General features: G+C 47.4%; 3 protein-coding genes across 3 annotated transcripts; 1 reads left to right on the top strand and 2 right to left on the bottom strand.

Annotated features, from left to right (window-relative positions):
- Window positions 1-60: 60 nt before the first annotated feature.
- On the bottom strand, window positions 61-1089 carry LOC123463978 (39S ribosomal protein L32, mitochondrial-like). The gene is made up of 2 exons (XM_045160071.1): window positions 1065-1089; window positions 61-792 (listed from the first exon to the last, which is right to left on the bottom strand). The coding sequence occupies exons 1-2, from the start codon at window positions 1087-1089 to the stop codon at window positions 233-235; spliced, it is 585 nt and encodes a 194-aa protein (XP_045016006.1). The 3' UTR covers window positions 61-232.
- Window positions 1090-1148: 59 nt separating this feature from the next.
- Window positions 1149-4202, bottom strand: Arf5 (ADP ribosylation factor 5). Its single transcript, XM_004658610.2, has 6 exons — window positions 4062-4202; window positions 3399-3479; window positions 2897-3006; window positions 2369-2440; window positions 1750-1875; window positions 1149-1631 (listed from the first exon to the last, which is right to left on the bottom strand). Exons 1-6 carry the CDS (start codon window positions 4126-4128, stop codon window positions 1545-1547), a joined length of 543 nt encoding a protein of 180 aa, XP_004658667.1. The 5' UTR covers window positions 4129-4202; the 3' UTR covers window positions 1149-1544.
- A 1828-nt stretch (window positions 4203-6030) lies between these two features.
- Window positions 6031-10868, top strand: Gcc1 (GRIP and coiled-coil domain containing 1). Its single transcript, XM_004658609.2, has 2 exons — window positions 6031-7240; window positions 8351-10868. Exons 1-2 carry the CDS (start codon window positions 6209-6211, stop codon window positions 9644-9646), a joined length of 2328 nt encoding a protein of 775 aa, XP_004658666.1. The 5' UTR covers window positions 6031-6208; the 3' UTR covers window positions 9647-10868.
- The last annotated feature ends 10156 nt before the right edge of the window (window positions 10869-21024 follow it).

The raw sequence follows: 21024 nt of genomic DNA, 5'->3' as shown, positions 1-21024 counted from the left end.
GTGCTGGGATTAAAGGTATGCGCCATCACACCTGGCTTCACCCAGGTAATTTTTTTTTTTTTTTAAACCACAAAACATTTTGTTTATTCATGATACATTCTTACAAGTACCTCAATTAAAACTACTTATAAAATATTTTTATATTTTAAACAGGCACACCATATAACCACAAAGACTTCCAATTCCTAGACAGATGTCTTGCTATGGAGTTATCTTTCCAGCCTCTTTGGTGTCAATTCTGGGTGAACCAGGATGGCCTTTTCCTGTCTCGTTCAACAATCCTCTTGCCCTGATCTTGTTCGGAGGGCGTCTCTCCGGTATACAGCACCACAGTCTCTAAGGGAGGAGCCTTAAAAGGTCCCCCTTCTTGCTTCCATATTTGTTTTCTGACTTCTTTGGTCTCCTGCTGCACTTTCTCATAGCAATAGCCACAAAGGACATGCTTCTGCTTCAGGTGACCACACTGGGGGCAAACATCTATATTGTTCTTAACTTTAACAAGCTTCTGGGAGTTTCTTCTCCTACACCGGTTGACTTCAATGGTGCGTCTGTTTTTGGGAGCTGCCATCCAAAAGACATTATCCAAAAGGCTGGAACTGTCATCTCCAGTGGTGTCATTTGCTAGCTCTGTGAATATGGGTGTGCCCTGGATTGCTAATGCTGGTCCGCATGGAGGACTGGAGAAGCCTGCCCAGCTCTGCTGCAGTTTCCGCCGCAGCAGCTCCCCAGGTAATTTTAAAGATGCATTTTGTTGCGCCTCAGGCCGGTCTTGATAGATTGTCTTGTGTGTGTCTTGGGACCCATCTTGTTAATGTAGACCCCTCCCCTGTGCACGAAGCTACCAAGAACTGCTCTAAGTAGATAGGAGGGTGAGAGGTGAATCTCTGAAGTTTATGGAACCATGAAGGTGGATTGTGATTCTCTCAGAAAAGGTTCCTTTGAATTGAGTTTCCACTGGAAACTCTATAGGGTTTTCAGTCCAAGAATAAGGTGTGAGAGAGAGAGAGAGAGAGAGAGACAGATAGACAGACAGACAGAAGGGAGAACATGTGTTGACCTCCAACCTTGGCTGCTTTGGGTCTCCCCCATATTGTCTTTTTGTACCCAATAACCCAGCCTCCCACTCTGAGACCACATACAACACCAAATACAAACCACAGCAAATTTATTACTCAATATCCAGTTCCACATCATAGCACCACCCGGAGCCCTCATTTTCCCTCCCAACCTGGCCCCAAGGGTACATCCAAAACAGAAAAATCAAAATGAAATCCAGATCCCTGCTCCTCCTCTGAAGAGGGGGCTTTGGCCAGGAAGCCCTTTCCATAGGTCCCAGCAGGCAGGAGAGCAGACCCCTCTGTGCCCAGAGAGTGAGGCTCCAGGCTCCAACGACAAGAAAGAACATGCAGGCAGGAGCAGGAGCAGAGGCCTGTCTGTGGGGAGGAAGAGTGGGAGGGAAGGGCACTGCCTGAGGAGTCCGGGAGTCTGGTCATCCCGGGATGCACGCGGGAGCTTCCGGGCAGCAGGGGCCTGCCCCTGGCTGGTTAGCGCTTCGACAGCTCATGGGACAGCCAGTCCAGCCCATCATACAGGCCTGTGCCTTGAGTGGCACAGGTGGCCTGGACGTACCACTGTGGGGGGAAAAGAGAGAGAGAGAGAGAAGTCAGCCAACAAGGAAGACACCTTCGCCCCAGTGTGTGACTCCCAGGGGAGAACTGGGGTCCAGCACAAGCGGGCCAGCATCCTTACCGTGCGGCTGCGCAAGTGCTGTAACCCCAGCTTGTCAGTCAGCTCGCTCACAGGCATGGCATTGGGCATGTCCTGCTTGTTGGCAAACACTAACAGCACTGCATCCCGCAGCTCGTCCTCCTGCAGCTGAGAGGGGAAGAGCGAGGATTGAACCCGGGGTTGCACAGGGCCCGAGGCTCCTGGTCCTTCCTGACTGCTTTGTTGGGGTGGGGGGCTGTCTCTACATGCTAGCTTGGCAGAAAACACACCGGATCATGTCGTTTATTGCTGAACACAAGCCAGAGTTGAACATGAACTGGGGATCACCTAAACCTTACCTCCAGAAAAGGCCTTCTAATTTAAGAACTTGCCCTAGACAAAAGTGACAAAATTTCCAAATGGAAAAAAAAAAAAAAACCCAAAAAACAAAAATGTGAGGTACTGTTTCACTTTACTACTTATAAATCTTTCCCTCCCCCCAGCGTTTTACACTCAGATATAAATGTATGAGATTGGAAAAAGTCAATCCTATCCCAAACAGGGTGAGATGTAGTAACAGGAAGAAATCACATAACCCACCCTTCGTGCCTATCTGGTTCCCACAGAGATCTCCCGCAGTTCCCAGGATCTGAGTCCTTACCATCTTTTGGAGTTCATCAGCAGACTCCTGGACCCGCTCTCGGTCATTACTGTCCACCACAAAGATGAGGCCCTGGGTGGGAAGGAAGAAAAGAAGCAGAAGCCATCACTCTCACCTGGGTCCTGCCCTAACCTGGCCTGTTCTCTCTTCTCTCATTTTCAGTTGTGTCAGACCTTCTCATGTAGTCAACTTCGGAAAAGGCGCTGCAGAAAGATGACTGCAAAGGGTCTTTCTGCACAGTGCCCCTCACACTCAAAGAGGAAACAGTACAAGGTGTGCCAGCGAGAGCTCACCCAGGCAGTGCGTGTGTGGCCCCAGAATGCTGCTGCCCAGACATCTAAGAAGGTGCAATCTCAGGACAAGCCTAAGGTAAGCTTGGAAGGATGGGTAGAGGCCAAGCCAGGGGGTGTGGCTTCCTGGCTGGGGGGGGGGGTGGTGGGGAACTCAGACTCAGCCAACAGCTCAGTCATCCTAGCTCTAGCACCCTTTCCCTGGGTGGTCCCCCCCCCCCGCACCCCCACACTCCACCTGAGTGTTCTGGAAGTAGTGCCGCCACAGAGGTCGAATCTTGTCCTGGCCTCCAACATCCCAGACTGTGAAACAGATGTTCTTATATTCCACTGTTTCCACATTGAAACCTGCAGATAATTGGTGGTGGGGAGGGTCGGGGAAGGAAGAGAGGAAAAAGTTCTGAAGGGAACTCATTAAAACTACTTGGATCTTGGCAGGGACACAAAAAATCAGAAGGCAACGATCAAGGCCGAGAGGAATAGAACCCAGAAGGACCGGAGGTCAACAGATAGGGCGGGGCTAGGCCATCCTACCTCACACCATCCGGCAAGTAGAGATACGGTGACCCACTTATTAAGCAGCACTATCTGGTGTCAGAGTCACCACCAGATAAGGGGCCCCGGGGGTGGTGGTGGCAGGGGAGCAGAACTGGAAGCAGACCCCATGAGTAGGCCCATCCCATCTGGGCGCTCCCAGCTCCCCAACTCTGCCCCTACGCCAGGGGGGAGGGGGAGCTCACCTATGGTGGGGATGGTGGTGACAATCTCCCCCAACTTCAGTTTGTACAGGATGGTAGTCTTGCCAGCCGCATCCAAGCCAACTGCAAAGGAGAGAGGCCCGGGATGGAGATGGGAGCGAGGGTGCCCCCTAGAGATCAGGGACAGGGAGAGGCCTGGGCCAGCTGACTGTGTGATGGGCGCCTGGAGCCCGAGCGCCTCCAGGTGCGAGCTGTTCGCTACCTTCCGGGCCCAGAGGGCAGCCTGGGTGGCGGGTGCCAACTCCTGCCCCTCAAGTGAGCCGGCGCGGGGCAGGAGAGGCTTGGGAGGTGAAGGGCACGGGAGGAGGAAGACGGCACTCCTTTTAAAAGTCGTCTCCAAGGGCGGAATCCTTTCTTAGCAGCCGGGCTGGGGCGGTGGAAGCTTCACTCCACCCAGGGCCCAGCTCTGGGTTTCGGGGCCCTGGGCCGACGCTGCAGACTCAGGCCTGCTGGAGTGCTGGGGTGCGTGTGTGTGTGTGTGGGGTGGAGGGGATCCCAGAGGGTTAGGAGGTGGGTTATCTATGTCGGGGTAGTGGGGGGATCAGGGAACCAGGTGAGCCCGGGCTGGAAGAAGGGGCGCGGGGGCGGGAGCGCTGCGGCGGAGCCGGCGCCCCCGAACCGGGCCGCGAGCTCGATCTGCCTCACCCATGAGGATCCGCATCTGCTTCTTCCCGAAGATCCGCGAAAAGAGCGCGGACACCGTGAGGCCCATGGCGGGGCCCGGGGCGGGGGCGCGGGCAGGGACGCGGGGTGCGGGCTGGAACCGGCCGGCCGTGGGGGGGATGGGACGCAACAGCAGAAGGAGGAGGCGCCGCCGCCGCCGCCGCCGCCGCCTCCGCGCGTCCGGGCCCGCCCGACGTCACGAGGCCACGCCCCCTCCGGCCGGGCCACGCCCCCGGCTCCGCTCCGCCCCGCCCCCTCGCTCCGGGATGGAGATCCGAGGTGTGGAAGCTCTCTAGCAGAACCGCGCCCCCGCCCAGCCCGGCGGGCTCCCTGCGTGGGCTTGGAGAGGGCGTGACTTAGCTGTACTCTGCAGCCACGGACTTGCATTTCTAAGGTCGGGTGACAAAGCGTCGGAAAGGTGCTCGGAGATGCTCAGTCTTAACAGCCTCGTCCTCCATCCCTGTGGTCATTCCCGTATTTCACCACCCAAGAGCCTCCTCGTGGCCCTCCAGCTCCTTGGTAGCTGCACCACGGCACACAGCCTCGATGGCGGTCCTCTCTTGAGAGTGAAATCCTTCAGTGTTTTATCACGCAAGGTGAAGCTCCGGACGCCTTTACGGTGGGTCTTGGCCCTCCAGCCAGCCCCGTCTGTTGCCACCTCCCTCCCATGCTGAAAGGCGACTGCTTGCGGGTGACTGATTCTTAACGCGTCTTGGGTGACTCAGGCTCTCGGATACCCCAGAATCCTTGCAATATATATATTTTTTCACTTGATTGTGTGTGCTGATTTCTCACATCTCTAGTTCGATAGGCAAGCATTACTTTCTTCAAATCCGGAGGTGTTTTCCCTAGGAGAGTCTGTGCCTCCTCTCTAGACTGGCCTCCCTCCTTTTATCTTACATATCACTTTGAATCGAGGCATACATAGTAATATGTCTGGTTCCTGACTAGACTGCGACCTCCTTGAGGGCAAGGCCATGCAGCTTTTCTTTCTTTCTCTCTTTCTTTTTTCGAGGTAGGGTTTCACTCTAGGCCAAGCTGACCTGAAACGCACTATGTAGTCTCAGGGTGGCCTCGAACTCCTGGCGGTCCTCCTACCTCTGCCTCTCAAGTGCTGGAATTAAAGGCGTGTGCCATCACGCCCGGCCTTTAAAGCCATGTTTGTTTTTTTTTATGGTGTTTTCACCTGGCACAGCTCTTACTTAGTACGTTGAGAAGCAGACTGATTAAGTTACAGTTCCTACACTTGTATTTGTATATGAAGTTGGATATGTTGCTAAGTTTCTGTTCCTAATGTTTCCCATGACTGTCAAGCAAGTGCTAATGACACCTCCTGAACAGAATTTTGCGAAGACTAGATAGCAAAACTTTTGGCACACGCTGGCACTCGGGATGGACCTCATGGCTACAGAGTGACCCTCTTTAAGCAGGACTAAGGCCGAGTACTATGATACTCTTTGCCAGCTAGGTGCCAGGGGTGCGTTTTCGTGGACTCTTAATTCGCCCTTTAGGGTCATGTTGAACGTTGCCCTAAGTAGTTTGGACGTGTCGTTCATCTGGGTGACAACACAATGCGACGTCGCCCCCTGCCTGTGGGCCGGTGAGGGCCAGCCCTCATCCAAGCATCCCCGGCGTCTGGCACTTCCCGGCTTCGCTCTTCCCACCCAGCCCGCGCCGCGCTCTCAGCGGGCGGCCTCCGCTTTCCGACCCGGGAAGCCCCGCCCACCGCGGGGGCGGAGCCCGAGGCGCCGCGCTGTCGTCATTTCCGGCGGACCCGGAAGCGCCGCTCGGGGCTGGCTTGCTCGTAGTTAGGAAGCGGTGACGGCGCCGAGCTCAGCCTAGGGCCGCGGCTGACGGGGCCGAGGGGGCGGGCCCAGCGTGCCGCGCTGTCCGGTGCCAGCGTCACCTCGCCTCCCGGGTCTGCCCCGCGGGCGTTCCTGCCTGGCCGTCCTCCGCCTCGCCGCCCGCAGCCGCATATCCGGTCCATGTCCTCTGGGTGGGCGCCGGTGTGTGCGGCCTGCGCGCGCGGACAGCCTTCGCCTTGCTTCCTGCCCACGACTGTGGCCTTCGAGGGCCGCGGGGTCGGGGGTGGGGGGAAGCAGACGTGGAGCGTCGGGTCCTAGAACCCCATGGAGAAGTTTGGGATGAATTTCGGAGGCGGCCCGAGCAAGAAGGACCTGCTGGAGACCATCGAGACCCAGAAGAAGCAACTGGTCCAGTACCAGGCACGGCTCAAGGATGTGGTCCGCGCCTATAAAAGCCTGGTGAAGGAGAAGGAGGCCCTCGAGGCCAGCATCAAGGTGCTGTCGGTCTCCCACGAGGCGGATGTGAGCCTCGCAGCCGGGCAGCCTCCTTGTCTCACCTTTCCTGACTCGGTGGATGACCGCTGCTCCACTCACAGCGAGGACAGCACCGGGACCGCCACCAGCCTGGATACTGCGGCCAGTCTCACCAGCACCAAGGGTGAGTTTGGGGTAGAAGATGACCGAGTGGCCCGTGGAGCGCTTCCTCCAAAGTCTGAAGAGGCCAGCGGGTCGGAGAGTGGCGTTAGCAGTAGCAGTGGGGATGGGCCATTTGCGGGCGGTGAGGTGGACAAAAGGCTTCATCAGCTGAAGACCCAGTTGGCTACTCTGACTAGCTCTTTGGCTACAGTCACTCAGGAGAAGTCCCGTATGGAGGCTTCTTACCTGGCTGATAAGAAGAAGATGAAACAGGACTTAGAGGATGCCAATAGAAAGGCAGAGGACGAGAGGGCCCGTCTGGAGGGAGAGTTGAAGGGGCTGCAGGAGCAGATAGCAGAAACCAAAGCCCGACTTATCACTCAACAGCACGATCGGGCCCAAGAGCAGAGCGACCATGCCTTGATGCTGCGCGAGCTCCAGAAGCTCTTGCAGGAGGAGAGGACCCAGCGCCAAGACCTGGAGCTGCGGTTAGAAGAGACCAGAGAAGCCCTGGCAGGGCGGGCGTATGCAGCTGACCAGATAGAAGGGTTTGAATTGCAGACCAAGCAACTGACCCGTGAGGTGGAGGAGCTGAAAAGTGAGCTGCAGACCATTCGAGACGAGAAGAATCGACCAGACCCCCGGCTGCAAGAGCTTCAGGAAGAGGCCGTCCATCTTAAAAGCCATTTCCAGGCTCAGTTGCAGCAGGAAATGAGGAAGGTAATTATCCTCATCAAAGTGGAAGATATTTCTTCTTTGGTAGTTAGTTGCACTCTGGTTTTATTTATTTATTTATTTATTTATTTATTTTTGAGACAAGGTCTTGCTGTGTAGCCAAGGCTGGCCTCATTTTGCTTCAGACTTCTTAATGCTGGCGTTATAGGTCTGTTCACATTACCAGCATGCACTCTGGTTTTGGATGCTACCTGAAAATTGCCATTACTGAGTACTGGGAAATCCTGGTTCTTTGTAATGCTGCGGCATATAGAGTGTCCTTTCAACAGGATATGGAGTTTCTCAGTATTGCTGGGTCTGAGCCGGTCAGCCCCTGGGAGTTGACGTCTTAACCAATTACACTCTGTGAGATAGTACAGTTGCAGTTGTGTGGTGAAAGGTAGTGTCCAGACCAAAGTATCTGTGTAGGTAGGTGACTGAAGGAGGCAAAGAGGATTTTCCCAGAGGGAATTGCTAATTTGTAAATGAATTGCAATCGCTTGTAGCTGAGATTTGCTTGTTTTGGTAAAACTTCTGTTTTGTAGTACTTCCTTTCAGTGCAGAGACTTGGTTTTGAATTTCCAGAAAAACTGGAAATAGGAAAAAAAAAATCACTTGATTTTTTTTTTTTTTAAGTAGGATTTGAGGAGGCACATGGTAGATAACGGGAGCATACTTTGTATGTGAAGTTGGTAGAAAATGGAACAGAACAGCATACACAAAGGAGCTTCATATTAGCAGTCCTTAGTTCCCATTCCTTTAAAGAATATTTTAAAATTTATTTGTAAATGTGCACATATGGTAGGGGTAGAGAAGGGAAGAAATTATGGGCACACCAGTGCTTTTTGCCACTGCATATGAATGACAGACATTCATGCACCACTGCACATGCATCTGGCTTTGTATGGGTACTGGGGAATCTAACCCAGGCCAGCAGGCTTTGCAAGAGTCTTTAGCCTTTAACTGCACAGCCATCTCCCCAGCCCCCCAGTTCCCATTTTTCCCAGGCCATTATATTCCCATGACTTATTTGTTCCCCTCTCTTGCCTACTGCCCCCCCCCCCCCCAGGCTGTGACTTTCCTGCATGTATTTTTGTCTGTCGGTTTGTTTTGCAGACAGCTCTTGTGGAGGAGCAGCTCCGCCAGCAGTCTCAGTCAGAGGAACAGAGGGTGGCATCCCTGGAGAATCAAATATCAGAGGTGTCGGAACTGCTGGGCACCTACGAGAAGGCCAAGCAGAGGGACCAGCTGACCATCCAGAAGCTGAAAGAGCGCATCCTGCAGCTTGACCTGGAGAACAAGACACTGGCTCTTGCAGCCTCTAGCCGGTCCCCTCTTGACAGTCATGGAGATGAGGCCAGTTTGGATGTCAATGTGTTGAAAGACAAGATGGAAAAGCTGAAGAGACTGCTGCAGGTCGCAGCCAGGAAAAGTCAGGTGACCGTGGATGTGGAGAAGCTCTGTGACCTTGAGATAATGCCTGGCTCAGAGGCTGCAGATGGGGAGAAGGCTACAGCACTCTACTACCAGCAGGAGCTCAAACAGCTGAAGGAAGAGTTTGAGCGCTACAAGATGAGAGCCCAGGTCGTACTCAAGAGCAAGAATACCAAAGATGGGAACTTGGCGAAGGAGCTGGAGACAGCGCAGGAGCAGCTGGCAGAGCTGAAGGAGAAGTACATCTCCCTGCGCCTGTCCTGTGAGGAGCTGGAGCGCCAGCACCAGCAGGAGGCTGAGGACTGGAAGCAGGAGCTGGCCCAGCTGCAGCAGCTGCACCGGCAAGAGCTAGAGCGGAGCCAGCTGGACTTCAGGGACCGAACACTGAAGCTGGAGGAGGAGCTGCACAAGCAGCGGGACCGGGCCCTGGCAGTGCTCGCAGAGAAGGACTTGGAGCTGGAGCAACTGCGGTCTGTGGCCTTGTCCTCCGGGCTGCCCGGACGCAGAAGCCCTGTGGGTAGTGGTGGTCCTGGGGACCCAGCTGACACATCTTCCCCAGATAGCCTGACCCAAGCACTGCAGCTTGCTGCGGCCAACGAGCCCACTTTCTTCCTCTATGCTGAGCAGTTGGCCCGCAAGGAGGTGGAGATCACATCGCTGAGGAAGCAGAAACACAGGCTGGAGATGGAGGCGCATCAGCTGCAGGAACGTCTTCTAGAGGAGGGGGAGCGACATCGTGATGAGGTTGGAGCCCTTCAGAGCCACATTGAAAAAAACATCAGGGACCAGAGCAGGGAGGGAGCCAACCTGGAGTACCTCAAAAACATCATCTACCGCTTCCTGACCTTGCCAGACAGCCTGGGCCGCCAGCAGACTCTCACAGCCATACTGACTATCTTGCACTTTAGTCCAGAGGAAAAACAAGTGATTACGCGTCTCCCAAGTGGTGGGAGCTGGTGGTCTTCTGGCAAGAGATGATACATTTTCACTAACTCCTGAAATCTCCATGTGCCTCTTTTATATGGGAAGGGCAGGCTCTGATTTCTGCTGCTTTTCTTTTACATTATCATTTATTTCTTCACTGTGTTGAACTCAGAGCAGTTCAAAATGGGATGGGGATTTTCTGCGAAGTGCCATTAATGCTGCTTTATCCTTGGGCCCTAGAGATGCTGAAAGTGTTGTGACAGCATCTTCTGGTGGTGTGTATGCTGGAGAAAGCTAGGGGGAGAGGTTAAAACAGAAAGGTATAAATGTTGGGGAAGTGACAGGAATCTTGGCAAATAAGGTGTTTTAATATATGTTCCTAGCCCAGAGCTAGGAGCAAGTGTGACTCCCAGAGGAGTTCATGTAACTTCTGAACAATGCATAACAACTATGTATTCACTCCCATGGCAGCACAGTCCAAGTCTGGCCACTCTTGCCCCGATTTTCTGGGGATATAAAGTCAGTCTAGAAAGGGATCAGGAAGTTTGAAAGAGTGATAGGTGATCCAGTAGCCCAGAGTTAATCTCGCAACCAGGAAGCTTGGCCAGGATGATCCACAATCTAGACAGCATACCACTTGTGATCCTCCTAGAGAGGATCATGCCCACCAGTGTGATCTTAAGTTGCCTGAGGTAGGCCTGAGATTGTGAGTGACTTCACTATCTTCCTCCCTTCATGTTGAACTTTCATTAAAAAAAAGAAACACTACCTTCTTAAATGCCAAGCTCTGGTGCTGTTTAGATACAAGGACTTCCTTGAAAGGTAATCCCAGTGTTTATGCTTTTGTAAGGACAGGGAAGAGGAGGATATTTGCTGCAAAAGATGCCAAAAGTTGTTGTGACCCTTACAGGAAAGTGGTGGAAGTTCAGCTTACAGTGCTTTTGCCCTGTGGGTCTCATCAAAAGATTAATTCTACTCTGTAAGAAATGCTAGCTTTTCACAAACTTGGGTCCAAATAGTACCAGTTACCCTTTTCTTTCTCCAGTCTTCTCTTGCTGGTTATAAAGACCTTTGGACCAGAATGACCAATGTTGGTTGCTAACTGGACTGATACTGTATCTTCCTGTTACTTTGTTACAGAGGTCTGTTCTGTGAAGGTGTAATGTTTTGAATGGGAGACTAGGTGACCTGTATTGTCTGAAGTGAGCTGATTTAAGTGGGACAGAAGTGATGTTTTCAGATGTTCAAATAGAGTCATTAAAAGTGATTTGACCTACGTGTTTCTTTAATAGTATCTGTACATCTGGATACAAGTAAGAGCATGGATGTAACTAGCAAATGGAAAGACTGGGATTATTTCATGATGTTGATCCATGAGCTTGAACCCAGAGAGGAATACCTCAGTGCTTTACCTTAGTAATAAACTTCATAGCCTGGTGTGTGGAAGCTTTCTTGCAGGTTAGTGAGTGGGCCTCACACTTTCATCATTACCACTTCAGACTGGAAGTAATCTGTTTATGAAAGCTTCTTTGTCCTTAAAGCAGAATTCATGGTGTCCTGGAAAGTATCTCAGGATATCAAACTAATATAAACTTCCTTCATGCCTTACCTGGCTCCCTCCAAATGTAGGCTGTCATGTGATTGCCTGTATTTGTAGATGATTATGGGCAGAATGGAAAGGTCTGTTACCATGGATTACTGTGCTCCAACAGGAAAGGAAGCAGTTCTGTTTAATTTTTTTGTTAGACAGTTTTACTTTAAATAAAATGGCACAATCATTAGCATCATACTTTACTAAAATTTACATATCCAAGTTTGAGTTGTATGTTCTATTTTGTGTGTCAGTTCTCTTGACTTTTTTTTTTTTGCTACAGTCTTGTGTCAGCCAGCCTTATTCTTACTGTGTAGCCAAGCATGACTTTGTTTGTTTTTTGTTTTTTTGTTTTTCATGTTTTGTTTTTCAAGGTAGGGTCTCACTCTGGTCCAGGCTGACCTGGAATTAACTCTGTCATCTCAGGGTGGCCTTGAACTCATGGTGATCCTCCTACCTCTGCCTCCCGAGTGCTGGGATTAAAGGCGTGTGCCACCACGCCTGGCTTCCAAGCATGACTTTGAATGTTTGTCTCCTGCCTCTCCCCTACAAGTGCTGAGATTAGAGGCACATGCCAACACTGGCTCTTTTTTGTCTTTTTTTTTAAGCTTTATTTTTATTCATTTATTTATTAGAGACAGAGGGAGAGATAGAGAGAATGGCCATGTGAGGGCCTCCAGCCATTGCAGTGAACTGCAGACGTATGTAACACCATTTGCATCTGGCTTACATGGGACCTAGAGAATCAAAACTGGCTCCTTAGGCTTCGCGGACATGCGCATTAACTGCTAAAGCATTTTTCTAGTCCTTTTTTTGTCTTTTATTTATATTTTTAATTAAACATTTTAAAACTGATCAATAAAAGCAAACTTTGTATTAATGAGACACCATGTGGTGTTTCTAGATGTATGCAGTATTTAAGTCAGGTTAAGCATTTTAAACATTGGTCATTTCTTTATGATGAAAACAATGAAAATCCTAGCATTTTGAAATGTATAGTACATTATTCTTATCTGTAACTACCCTTTTGTGTAATACCACACCTGAGCTTCTTACTCCTGTAAGTGCTCGTGGATGAATCGTTCCCTCCCTGCAATTACTAACCTCAGGTAAACCACTACTGTACTCTCAACTTCTATGAGACTATTTTTTTTGTTCTTGTTATTTGGGGGTGGGGGAGGACAGGTCTCTTGTAGTGCAGACTGGACTCTCCATGTAGCTGAAGATGACCTTGAGCTTTAGATCCTCCTGCCTCTACCTCCCAAGTGACAGTGTCTCACTCTGCAGCCCAAGCTGCCCTTGAACTCTTGGTGAGCATCATCAATCTCACAAGAGGCTGAGATCAATTTATATTGCAACCATGAATGGGACCATGGGCTAGTTGTCTTGTGCATGGCTTATTTACCTAACATAATTGAGTCCATTTCCATCTATATAGTTGTAAATGACAGGTCTTCATTTTATTTAGCTTTTATTTATTTGAGAAAGAGAGAAGGGGCATGCCAGAGACTTCAGCTGCTGTAAATGAACTTCTGATGCATGAGTTACCTTGTGCATCTGGCTTATATGGGTCCTGGGGAATCAAACTTAGGCCCTTTGGCTTTGCAGACAAATGCCTTAACTGCTAAGCCATCTCTCCAACCCTTTTTTTTTTTTGCATTTTTTTTTTTTTGTTTGTTTTTTGAGGAGGGTCTTGCTCTAGCCTAGGCTGACCTGGAATTCACAATGTAGTCTCAGGGTGACCTTGAACTCATGGTGAGCCTCCTACCTCTGCCTCCTAAGTGCTGAGATTAAAGGCATGTGCCACCACTTCTGGCTTTTTTTTCTTTTTTTTTTTTTGCATCTTTTAAATTGAGAATTTTGTTTGGTGAACATATTGCAAATGTTCCCTGTCCCCCACGCCTATTCCACTCGGCCCTCTTGAGAGGAGTTATCCATATTCATGGTGGGGCCATGAATGAACCCATCATGACCTGGTCTAAGCTTGTGTTGGGAGACAATGCCTCAGAACACTCCTTCCCACCTGATGCTGCTTACATTCTTTCTGCTGCCTGTAATGCAATGCTCCCTGAGGGCACCTTGTAGGTCTTCTTTAGTGTTGAGATCTCAGCAGTCTTTGGTTTTCTGCTTTGATGAGTTTTGAGTCTCCTCAGTGTCTATGCTATCTCCCTGGAGGTTCTCAGGCTAGCCTTGACACTGCACTCATATTAGAAGCATGTACCACTATATGCTTGGCTTCAGTAGTGTCATTTATTTTTTGTTTTTTTGAGGCAGGGTCTCGCTCTAGCTCAGGCTGACCCGGAATTCACTCTGCAGTCTCAGGGTAGCCTCGAATTCTTGGTGATCCTCTTACCTCTGCCTCCTGAGTGCTGGCATTATAGGCATGTACCACCATGCCGGCTCTAGTTATTTATTTATTTGAGGGTAAGAAAGAGGCAGAGAGAAAAAGAATGGTCATGTCAGAGCCTCCAGGCACTGCAAATGAACTCCAGATGCATGGGCCACCTTGTGCATCTGGCTTATGTGGGCACTGGGGAATTGAACTGAGGTCCTTTGGCTTTGCGGGCAAGCACCTAGACTGCTAAGCCATCTCTCCTGCCCTACTTATTTATTTTTGTATTAGTGTAATGCTGGCTTCATAGGGGGAGTCAAGGAACTGTTCCTCAATTTTGTGAAAGAACTTGAGCAGTAGTGTGTGTGTGTGTGTGTGTGTGTGTGTGTGTGTGTGTGCGTATGGTATATATCTTATATAAAGGTTTGGTAGAATTTGACAGTGAATCCATTTGAGCATAGACTTTTTTAGTTGGGAGGATTTTAACTACTCCTTCAATCTCATTAGATGTTATAGCTCTACTCAGATACTTTATCTCTTCTAGGATTAGCTTTGGTTCATCATGTAAGTCAAGAAATTAATTTCCTCCAGAATTTACAATTTTGAAGTACGTCCTAATGATTCTCCCAATTTCATTGGTATGTGTTGTAACATCTTTTTCATCTATAGTTTTATTAGTTAGAGTTTTCTTTATTTTTCTTTTGACCAGTTTGCCAAAGTTTATCAATCTTGCTTATTTTTTGAAGACTCATCTCTTTATTTCAACAATCAAAATTTTTTATTTCTAGTTCATTGAGTTCTGCTAGGATCTTGAGTATTTTTTTCCATCTGGCATTTTTGGGCTTGGATTGTTCTTGTTTTTTCTAAAGCCTTCAGATTGGTAATTAAGTTATGTATTTAAGATCTCTTTCTTTTTGTAACATGGATGTTTATGGTATATAGTATATAGACTTCCCTCTGCATTGTGTCCCTTAAAAGCACAATGATTCTATTGACATGTCGGGTTTCCTCAGTCAAACAAAAGTAGATAGTCCAAAGTAACCTAGCAGTTAGCTGCAATACAATTAAATTAGCATATAAAATAGAGACTTTATTATGTCATTTTCATTTATATATTTATATGTATGTTTGGCTGTGCTAGTGTGTCTTGCAATGAAATGCAAGAATCATGTGGGTGCTAGGGAATTGATCCCAGGCCACCAGGCATTGCAAACACATGCCTTTAACTGCTGGTTCATCTTCCTAGCTCCACTATGGCATTTTCTCTATCTCCCTTCCTCCCTCCCTCCCTCCCTCCCTCCCTCCCTCCCTCCCTCCCTCCCTCCCTCCCTCCCTCCCTCCCTCCCTTCCTCCTTCCTTCCTTCTCTCCTTCCCTTCTTCCTTCCTTCCTTTTTTGGGTTTTCAACATAGGGTTTAACTCTATTTTAGGCTGACCTGGAATTCACTATGTAGTCTCAGAGTGGCCTTGAATTTATGGCAATCCTCCTACCTCTGCCTCCCAAGTGCTGGGATTAAAGGCGTGCGCCACCATGCCCAGTTCAACTATGGCATTTTCGTACATGTATTTTTATTTTATTATTAAAAATTTTTAAATTTAGTTTTATTTATTTATTTGAGAGTGACAGAGAGAGAGGCACATAGAGAGAGAGAGAATGGGTGCACCAGGGTGTCCAGCCACTGCAAACGAACTCCAGACGCATGCTCCCCCTTGTGCATCTGGCTAATGTGGGTCCTGGGGAATTGAGCCTCAAACTGGGGTCCTTAGCCTTCACAGGCAAGCGCTTAAGTGCTAAGCCATCTCTCCAGCCCACATGTATTTTTATTAATAAACAAGGTCTTTACCCAAGAAAGAATTTAGTCTTGGGCTACATGAAGAAAGTTTGTCATGTACTTCCTACATGGTTGGTTAATTTTCTTAGCTTCCCTTAGCTATACAGACCAGATTCTTCTGGCTAGATATAAACGCAGACGAAAGAGCATCAAAGGCAAATTCTCTATGGCAGAGAATCATTAATTGAAGACAATCAACAAATTAAGCAGTCTAGTTACTGCTACACTACACACATAGCAGTCCATCTTAGCCTGATTAAATGCATACCAGAGTCGTCTCATGCCCTTGGAAATAAGCAGGAAACATGCCTCTTTTCTTTTCTTCTCCTTTCTTTTCTTTTCTTTTCTTTTCTTTTCTTTTCTTTTCTTTTCTTTTCTTTTCTTTTTTCTTTCCTTTCCTTTCCTTTTCTTTTCTTTCCCCTTCCTTCCTTCCTTCCTTCCTTCCTTCCTTCCTTCCTTCCTTCCTTCCTTCCTTCCTTCCTTTCTTCCTTCCTTCTTTCCCTCCCTCCCTCCCTCCCTCCTTCCTTCCTTTCTTTCTTTCTTTTTTTGAGGTAGGGTTTAACTCTAGTCCAGGCTGACCTGAAATTCACTATGCAGTCTCAAGATGGCCTTGAACTCATGGCAGTCCTATCTCTGCCTCTCAAGTGCTGGGGTTAAAGGCGTGTGCCACCATGCCTGGCTGTGCCACTTTTTTTTTTTTATTAACAACTTCTATACTTACAATAAACTATGATATTTCCCCCCTCCCCCATTTTTCCCTTCATAACTCTGCTCTCCATCATATCCCCTCCCTCTCTCCATTAGTCTATCTTTATTTTAGTGTCATCATCTTTTTCTCCTATTATTATGTGGGTCTAATGGAGGTATTACTAGGTGCTGTGAGGTCATGTGATATTGAGGCCAATTTCTGTCTGGGCAGTTACATTGTAAGGAGTGGTGCCCTTCCTTTGGCTCTTACATTCTTTCTGGCACCTCTTCTGCAATGGACCCTGAGCCTTCAAAGGTGTGCTGAGCACTCCTCCGTCACTCCTTTTCAGTACTATGTTGCTTTCTGGGTCATCCCAGTGGTCATCGCCATCTGCAAAGAGAAACTTCTCTGACCAAAAGTAAGAGTTGTATTACTATATGAGTATGAACATTAAGAGAAGTGCTTACCTGGCAGTTTGGTGAGCATACTATATACATTTAGCCAGACACCTGTAGACAGTATACCCCTAGGGCTCATGACTACCTCTGTTATAGTTTTTCAGAATCAGGCATGTGTTCTTTCCCATGGAGTGGGCCTCCAGTCTTATTAGAGAGTGGTTAGTTTCTCCCATAACAGACATGCCACTATTGTACCTCTTGGCTCATTTGGCCTGGCTGGCCAAGTTTAAGGCTTGTAGTATCCACTGTTGAGTATCTCCAATGGTTATTTCTCTCTCCTGTTAAACTGCATGCAGTATAGCTTTTTCCAGCTTTCTGTCAGCTAGTCTACATGGAGGAGGTTTTCAGCTCAGCTCCAGCAGGATTTCTCAGTGACCTTGCAGCCCAAGTATGTGGAGTCTTCAGCAATAGGGTCTTATCTATTCCTGGTAGGAAACCAAGGGCCTTGGCAGTGAACTCTAATTATGGGGGGATCTGGGATCTCCCTGGCCAGCACCTCACTGGAAGGTGTCCCATCCCTGAAACTGAAATTTTTCCTATAACAATTTCTGGCTCCTGAGTGCATCATTGTCCAAAAAGTAGGTTTCCATATGACTTATTCATACCCTCTTAGATTTTGATTAGCCCTCCCTCCACCTTTCCTTTACTCAATCTCTTTCTCTAATGTCACTTAGGCCTTTCCACCCCATTAATCTGTTCTACTTACATATATAAAATACCATCTTATTAAGTCCCCCCTTTCTCCCTTTCTATTCCCTTTATATCATCTTTCTAGCTTACTGGCCTCTGTTACTGAGTTTTATTCCAACTCACATAGAACTCCAATAATTAGAATTAGGTATTTATTCCAGTCCTTGTAATATGGCTTTGCGCTTATCCTTCCAGAAAAATCACCCTACATATTTTGAGTTTATAGCCACTTTTACACTTCATCACTAGATGGTACCCTAAGTCTACTTTACCACAAGTCCCATTATGAGTGTATTGTCAATGTTTCCATGGTGGGGCAATGCAAGCCCAGGTCTGTTCCAAATCTGTGGTTGGTGTCTTGTCCAGCATGAACTAGAGGATTCCCTTTCTTTGTGGCTAGGGTGGGCCTAGATGTGCCCACAGACATTAGCCTATATTGGGCACCAAAGGATTTTCCTTGGATCCAGAAACCTGCCCACCTTCTATGTAAGACCCGTGGCCACAAATGACACAAAGCCTTGCCATTCCGAGCCTCATGCCTTACTAAGATCAGCATGGCACTTTGAGCATTTCGGCTTCCTTTGGTTGTTAGCAGAGTAGGGGAGCTAGATCAATACGCGATAAGGCATTTTCTTACCTACGATGAAGACCTCTGAGAAGAAAATCTAGAATGAGCCAATTGTTAAGTCTTAGGTGTAACCCCTAATTTAGGCCTTAGGTCTGTTCCTTTTAAAAAAAATTTTTTATTGACAACTTCTATACTTACAGACAATAAATATGATAATTCCCTCACTTCCCCCATTTTTCCCTTCACTCTGCTCTCCATCAGATCCCTTCCCTGTCTCCACTAGTCTCTTTTTTATTTTGATGTCATCATGTCTTTCTCCTATTATGAGGGTCTTGTGGAGGTATTGCTAGGCATTGTGAGGTCATGGATATTGAAGCCAATTTCTATCTGGGCAGTTACATTGTAAGGAGTGGTGCCCTTCCTTTGGCTCTTACATTCTTTCTGCCACCTCTTCTGCAATGGACCCTGAACCTTCAAAGGTGTGATAGAAATGTTTTAGTGCTAGACACTTCTCTGTCCCTTCATCTCATTATTATGTTGCCTCTTGGGTCATCCCAGTGGTCATTGCCATCTGAAAAGAGAAGCTTCTCTAACCAAAAGTGAGAGTAGCATTAATATATGAATATGAATATTAAATGTAGTGCTTTCAGGACAGTTTAGTTAGCATAATACATGCATTTAGCCAGACAAGGGCAGGCTTTATACCCCTAAGGCATATGACCTCCCCTGCCTTAGGTTTTTGATTAGATTTTCAGTATTAGGCATGCATTCCCTCCCTTAGAGAGGGCCTCCAGTCTAATTAGATAGCAGTTGGTTTCCCGCAGAGCAGGCATGCCACTATTGCACCCATTTTTCCATTTGGTCTGTCTGGCCAAACTTGAGGCTTCCAGTGTTCACTGTTTTCACCGCTGATGACTTCTGTCTCTCATAGGGCTGCATGCAGTGCAGCTTTTTCCAGCTTACAGTTGGCTAGTCTACAGGGAGAAGGTTTTCAGCTCAGCACCAGTTTGATTTTCCAGTGATCTTGTTGCCCAGGCATGTGAAGTCTTTAACAGTAGGGTCTTACCATCTGTTACTCCTGGGAAACCAAGGGTCTTGGCAAAAGCTTGTAATGTTTTGGAGGCAACAGGGGCCTCCATGGCCAATAACTCACTGGAAGCTATCCCATTCCTGGAACTGAAATTTTTCTAGTAGCAATCTATAGCTTCTGAATGTACCATTATCCAAAAAGGTGGGCTTTCATATGTCTTATTCAGAATATCTTGAATTTTGACCCTATCACTACTCCTCTCTTACTCAGTCTCTCCCCCTGCTCTCACTAAGGCCATCCCACTCCCTGGAATCTGTTCTACTTACATATGTACGATACCATCCCCTAAAGTCCTTCCCTGTCCTCCGTCCTTTATAGCCCTTTTCTAGCTTACTGGCCTCTGCCACTGAGTTTTGGTTCCAGCTCACACACCTCTAAACATTTGTAGCTAGGATCCACATATGAAAGAGAACATGTGGCGTTTGGCTACCTGGAACTGGGTTATCTCATTATCCTTTCCAGATCCATCTATTTCCCTGAAATTTTCATAATTTTAGTTTTCTTTACTACTGAATAGAACTCTATTGTGTAAATGTGCCACATCTTTATCATCCAATAGAGCAGCAATAAACATAGTTGTGAAAAGCCAGGCATGGTGGTGCACACTTTTAATCCTAGCACTTGGGAGGCAGTGGTAGGAGGAACGCCATGAGTTCGAGGCCACCCTGAGACTACATAGTGAGTTCCAGGTCAGCCTGAGCTAGAGTGAGACTCTACCTTGAAAAACCAAAAATAAACAAATAAACATGGTTGTGCAAGTATCTCTAAAGTAGTGAGAAGAGTCATTAGGATATATGTCTAGGAGTGCTATAGCTGGATCATATGGTAAATCTCTTTCTAGCGGTCTCAAGAACCTCCACGCTGATTTCTACAATGGCCATACGAGATTACATTCCCACCAGCAGTTTAGAAGGGTTCCCTTTTTTCCACATCCTCACCAGCATTTATTGTCATTTTTTTTCTCTTTTTAACACTTTATTGATTTATTTGAGAGCAACTTACGTAGGTCCTGGGGGAATCGAACCCAGGTCCTTTGGCTTTGCAGGCAAGCACCTTAACTGTTAAGCCATCCCTCCAGCCCTCATTTGTTTTCTTGACAGGAGTGAGATGGAATCTCAAAGTACTTTTAATTAGCATTTCCCTGATGGCTAAGGATGTAGAACACTTTTTTAGATGTTTATATGCCATCTGTATTTCTTCTTTTGAGAACTCTCTATTTTGTTCCATAGCCCATTTTTTAATTGTGTTGTTTGATTTCTTATTGTTTTGCTTTTTGGGTTCTTTGTATATTCTGGACATTAATCCTCTGTTAGATGTGTAGCTGGTAAAGATTTTCTCCCATTCTGTAGGTTGTCTCTTTGCTCTAGTCACTGTGTTCTTTGCTGTAGAAAAGCTTTGTAATTTCATGAGATCCCAGTGGTTGATTAGTGGTTTCATTTCCTGAGCAACTGGGATTATATTCAGAAAGTCATTGCCTATGGCAATATGTTGAAGGGTTTCCCCTACCTTTTCCTCTAACAGTTTAAGTGTTTCAAGTCTGATATGAAGGTCTCTGATCCACTTGGACTTGATTCTTCTGCATGTTGAAAGACAAGGATCTAATTTCATCCTTCTACATATAGATATCCAGTTTCTCCAGCACTCCTTGTTGAAGAGGCTGTCTTGTCTCCAATGAATATTTTTGGCATTTTTGTCAAAAATCAGATGGCTTTAGCTGCCTGGATTAACATCTGGGTCCTTTGTTCTGTTCCATTGATCTACATGGCTGTCTTTGTGCCAGTACCATGCTAATTTTGTTACTATGGCTTTGTAATACAGCTTAAAATCAGGTATGGTGATACCACCAGCCTATATTTTATTGCTCAAAATTGTTCTGGCTATTCGAGGTTTTGTCCAAATGAATTTTAGGATTTTTTTTTCTATTTCTATGAAGAATGCCATTGGAAATTTAATGGGGATTACAATAAATGTGTAGATTGCTTTTGGCAAGGTAGACATTTTCACAATATTGATTCTTCCAATCCAAGAACATGGGATGTCTTTCCATTTCCTAGTGTCTTCTGCAATTTCTTGTTTGAGTATTTTTTTAAATTTATTTATTTGCAAGCAGAGAAAGAGAGAGAAAAGAGACAGAGAATGGGCACACCAGGGCCTCTAACCACTGCAAACAAACTCCAGACACATG

The sequence above is a fragment of the Jaculus jaculus genome, chromosome 10 (assembly GCF_020740685.1).
Source record: "Jaculus jaculus isolate mJacJac1 chromosome 10, mJacJac1.mat.Y.cur, whole genome shotgun sequence".
In the NCBI taxonomy this organism is placed as follows: Eukaryota; Metazoa; Chordata; class Mammalia; order Rodentia; family Dipodidae; genus Jaculus; species Jaculus jaculus.
Note: the sequence above shows the minus strand (reverse complement) of the source record. Positions and strands in the feature narration are given on the sequence as shown.